This window comes from Etheostoma cragini, chromosome 19 (genome assembly GCF_013103735.1).
Source record: "Etheostoma cragini isolate CJK2018 chromosome 19, CSU_Ecrag_1.0, whole genome shotgun sequence".
Taxonomy (NCBI): Eukaryota; Metazoa; Chordata; class Actinopteri; order Perciformes; family Percidae; genus Etheostoma; species Etheostoma cragini.
Window position 1 is genome coordinate 450,981 of NC_048425.1, and position 1,781 is coordinate 452,761.

General features: G+C 34.3%; 1 protein-coding gene across 1 annotated transcript in view; it reads right to left on the bottom strand.

Moving 5' to 3' along the window:
- Positions 1 to 71: 71 nt before the first annotated feature.
- LOC117935159 (complement factor I-like) overlaps positions 72 to 1,781 on the bottom strand; it is a 2,570-nt gene continuing 860 nt past the window's right edge. The window contains exons 3-5 of the mRNA XM_034857298.1: positions 1,646 to 1,713; positions 810 to 975; positions 72 to 279 (exon numbers count right to left, since the gene is read on the bottom strand). Of these exons, the coding sequence (XP_034713189.1) occupies positions 72 to 279; positions 810 to 975; positions 1,646 to 1,706 (435 nt within the window). The 5' untranslated portion in view covers positions 1,707 to 1,713. The remainder of the gene's footprint in view (positions 280 to 809; positions 976 to 1,645; positions 1,714 to 1,781) is intronic.

The following is a 1,781-nucleotide window of genomic DNA, read 5'->3' on the forward strand; positions in this document are numbered from 1 at the left end:
AGATACAGTATTAGGGACCACTAAGGTCTATATAAAGAGACTTCAGATACAGTATTAGGGACCACTAAGGTCTACAGTACATACTGACCTGTTGGTTGTTTATAACAGGTTGCCGTGGCGACGCTCGTCATGTTCGTCTCCTTGTTGGAGATTTCACACTCAGCGAGCGAAGTCTCGTAACCTTGGCAATAGATGCTGACGCAGCTGCTCGGTAACGGCTTGTTGTCACGGCTGGTTGTCAGGTTACTGAAAGACACCGAATCAGCAGCCTCTGCACCTCTATAAGAACACACACACACACACACACACACACACACACACACACAGAAACACAGAGAGAGAGAGAGAGACACACACATGCACAAACACACACACACACACACAAACACACACACACGCACACACGCACACACACACATACTGTATATATACATGTGTATCGTTTTACCACTGTGGCTGATGTTTTTTGCATTTAGTAATGGTGTTCCGCAGGGCTCTATTCTTGGTCCCTTACTATTTACATATTAACACTATTTGTCCATTTTTTACTTGCGAATAATCCATATATATAGATATAAATATATATATATCTATATTTGGCAACTCCACAGAATTTTTTTAAAACTACCAATTTTGTAAAATGTAAAGAGTAGAAAGTACCGATATTTGTGTTAAAAATTTAAGGAGTAAAAGTACAAAGTCGGCACAAAATTAATAGTAAAAAAAAAAAAAGTACTTTAGTACAGTGAGGTATTTGTACTTTGTTCCTCCCCATGTCTTTGTATTTTATAAAATACCCCTCCTCTCACAGTGGGTTCCCGTGCCTCTTGCAGACCACGTTGGCGGCCGCCATGTCCCAGGTCTTCGGACACACCAGGAAGTCCTCCTGGGATTCAGGTCTCACAGGGTTGGGGATCGAGACCCGGACCACTCCTGTGTCCTTGTCAAGTGAACTTTTAAACTTCGGATAATTTGCTGTGGTGACAGAGAAATGATTTTAACATTAACTACAGTAGGAATACAGGGAGAGTATAATGATACTTATATATATATAATATGTGTTATATATATATATAATAACATAAGGATATTTAACCCTTGTATTGTAAAACAATTTGGAGTATTTCTGAATACATTTGACTATATCTGATATCTTTTGAATGTATCTGAATATGTTTGAATATTTCTGAATATATTTGAATATTTCTGAATATATCTGAATATTTCTAAATATATCTGAATATTTCTGAATATATCTGAATATATCAGAATATTTCTCAAAATTTCGGAATATTTCTATATATATATGAATATCTGAATATTTATGCATATTTATGAATATTTTTGAATATATCTGAATATATTGGAATAGTTCTGAATATTTTTGAATATATATTAATATATCGAATAGTTTTGAATATTTATGAATGTATCTGAATATTTCTGAATACATCTGAATATTTCTGAATATTTCCATATATATATGAATATCTGAATATATCTGAATAGTTCTGAATAGTTTTGAATATACCTGAATATATCTGAATAGTTCTGAATATTTTTGAATATATCTGAATATATCTGAATAGTTCTGAATATATCTGAATATTTCTGAATATTTCTGAATATTTCTGTGAGAACGTACCTCCGCAATTAACCCCAAAATGCGACATGGTAGGTTTCTTGGTCCGACATGAGAGAGCCATCGCCTAGGAAAGAGATTAACAACGTGGTAAATTAACTAACTTAATTAACCCTGAAGTTGTCTTCCCGTTGACCAT